General features: G+C 37.4%; 2 protein-coding genes across 5 annotated transcripts in view; both read left to right on the forward strand.

The window, feature by feature from the left end:
* Positions 1 to 947, forward strand: part of LOC124885313 (probable isocitrate dehydrogenase [NADP], mitochondrial) — a gene marked incomplete in the record, with an annotated part of 4284 nt that extends 3337 nt beyond the window's left edge. Inside the window, 1 exon segment of the mRNA XM_047393353.1 lies at positions 1 to 947. Within this exon segment, the coding sequence (XP_047249309.1) occupies positions 1 to 188 (188 nt within the window).
* The window catches only part of LOC107878768, a 6606-nt gene extending 4787 nt beyond the window's left edge, over positions 1 to 1819 (forward strand). For all 4 annotated transcript variants that reach the window (XR_007042597.1, XR_007042595.1, XR_007042596.1 and 1 more), the window contains exon 2: positions 1396 to 1819. Coding sequence is in view for 1 of the 4 variants with exons in the window: in XM_047393354.1 (XP_047249310.1) it covers positions 1396 to 1409 (14 nt within the window). In the remaining 3 variants the exon portion in view is untranslated. The remainder of the gene's footprint in view (positions 1 to 1395) is intronic.
* Positions 1820 to 2500: the final 681 nt, after the last annotated feature.

The following is a 2500-nucleotide window of genomic DNA, read 5'->3' on the forward strand; positions in this document are numbered from 1 at the left end:
AGGCTACTTTGAAGTATAATGTAGCAATTAAGTGTGCAACCATCACTTCAGATGAAGCTCGTATGAAGGATTTTAACTTGAAGCGTATGTGGAAGAGACTACATGGGACAATTAGGAATATTCTAAATGGTATGGTACTCGGGGAACCAATCCTCTGCAAAAACATCCCTCGACTTGTCCCAGGTTGATCAAAACCGATATGCATAGGCAGACATGCTTTTGGTGATCAATATCGAGCTACTGATACAGTAATTCAAGGAGCTGGAAAACTCAAATTAGTATTTGTACCAGAAGGGACGGATCAAAAGATCGAGTTCGAGGTTTGCAACTTCACTGGTGCTGGTGGAGTAGCTCTATCCATGTACAACACGGATGAGTCTATTCGTTCTTTCACTGAAGCTTCTATGAACATGGCTTACCAAAAGAAATGGCCACTCTATCTTAGCACAAAGAATACCATCCTTGAGAAATACGACGGAAGATTCAAGGACATATTCCAGGAAGTTTATGATTCAAACTGGAAGTTGAAGTTTGAAGAAGCTGGGATCTAATGACTACTTCTGATGGCAAGTCCCCATTGCTCAGATCCAAAAGTTATACTGCAAAGAAGGACAGTTAAGTAAGGGAATAGAACTGTGGCTCAAGTTTTGCCCAAATGGACAGGATTGTCGGCTGGTGCTGCAACTTGGGAGTACCTTATTGTTCTTCAAGAAAGATTTTCTGGTCTTGATCCTTGAGGTCAAGGATCTCTTTGCAGCAGGGAGTACTGTTACACGAAAATGAATCAACTGGACAAGTTAATTAGCTTTGCCATATCAGCAGTTAGTTACGGGTTATTGAATTAGTTAGAAGCAGTTAGCAAATTAGTTTCACTCTTATTTCTTATAAAAGAAATTGTATCTACAAATTCAATCATCAATTGAACAATAATACAGTTTTCCTAATTGAATTCTATTTTCATCTTCTTTCCGAATCCACCCCCATAGCTGATTACTTGAGTTTTCTCCGTAAAGACTCCTGTCCAGTTGCTAAAACCTCGGATTCCTCTGTGAATCCCTGCATTTTGGCTATCAAACTACTGCTGCTGAAATTTTAGATGTTAATACAGTATTCTGATTTGTGTTTTAAGATATCACCGTGAAAGTGTTTTAATACCTATAGTGTGTACCTGAGTATCTTTTATTCGTTGGGATAAAATATATAGTATTGCAAACCTTAGAAGCGCTAGGACTTAACTTTGCAAGCCTAAGAGAGCTTCTTGAAAGCTGATCTCTTAGTTGAAGTATCAGTAGTTTGATTGTAGATTGCAATAATAGTGATAGTGATACAAATGTTGATTTTTTAATTTGTGGATTATTTTGTAGTGTTGATGGAAATGTCGTGCTATTTTTTCAGATAGGGCATCATAGCTGATCCGGAGATCACCGATTGGCTATCTTTAGCTTCAAAGGACAAGTTTTTGGTGGTGTCGTCTGATGGAATATTTGAAAGGTTAACTCCTCAGGAAGTCTGTGATTTTCTAAATGAAGTAGAGGACCATTCAGATGCATCATTATTGGCTCAACAACTCATTCAGAAAGCATATTTAGAGGGCAGCAAAGATAATTTGTCAGTTATTTTGGTTACCTTGGGATCATGACACCTCCTATAGATGGTTTATCAACTGTTTTGGTTCCACTAGGATGTCGAGGTTTTAGAAAGTTCTATCCTCTGAGAAAGTATGTAATGAAGACCAGCATAGAACTGTAATTACAACTCTGATCTTGTTGAATAGTATTTCCATAGTGATTGGAAAGATGTCATTCATTTTTTGTTTGTAGATGTAGTTGTATATTTGTTCTCTCGTTGTTTTCGCTCTTAAAATCGCTTGGTGATGTTTTTACTTGAACCGAGGGCCTATTAGAAATAACCTTGGTACCCCATAAGGTAGCGGTAAAGTTTGCGTGTGCACTATCCTTCCAGACCCCACTAGTGAGATTATAAAGGTGTATGCTGGTAAGAAACAGTAGAGGTTGGACATTTTGTTTTAGACAGAAATAGAGCACAAATAACTGTGTCAAAACTTTTTTCGTACATAAATAATAACTAGACCTACATTTATATTAAGTGACTATAACAATACTTAGGGCCCGTTTGGCCATGGATATTTTCCCCTTTTTTCCAAAAAAGTTTTTGGAGTTAAAAATTATGGTGTTTGGCCATGAAACTTGGGGGTTTGGGCCACAGGTGTTTTAAAATGAGGTGTAGGTGACACAAATCTTAATTATTAGTTGGAGGTGACAATTACTGTATTAAGAGGGAAAAAAAGGCGCCTTTCTCTCTCTTCTCATCCATTGTTGTTTTTTCTCTCTTAGCGATTTTTGTTGTTAATTGTTTCTGTTTCTGCTGCTTTATTCATCATCTTTTGCTTCATCTTCTTCTTGTCGATCATTTATTGTTGTTGTTGTTGTGGTGGTACAACGCTACTGTTGCGATCTGACCAATTTCTTAGGTCAAATTT

The sequence above is a fragment of the Capsicum annuum genome, chromosome 7 (genome assembly GCF_002878395.1).
Source record: "Capsicum annuum cultivar UCD-10X-F1 chromosome 7, UCD10Xv1.1, whole genome shotgun sequence".
Lineage (NCBI taxonomy): Eukaryota > Viridiplantae > Streptophyta > Magnoliopsida > Solanales > Solanaceae > Capsicum > Capsicum annuum.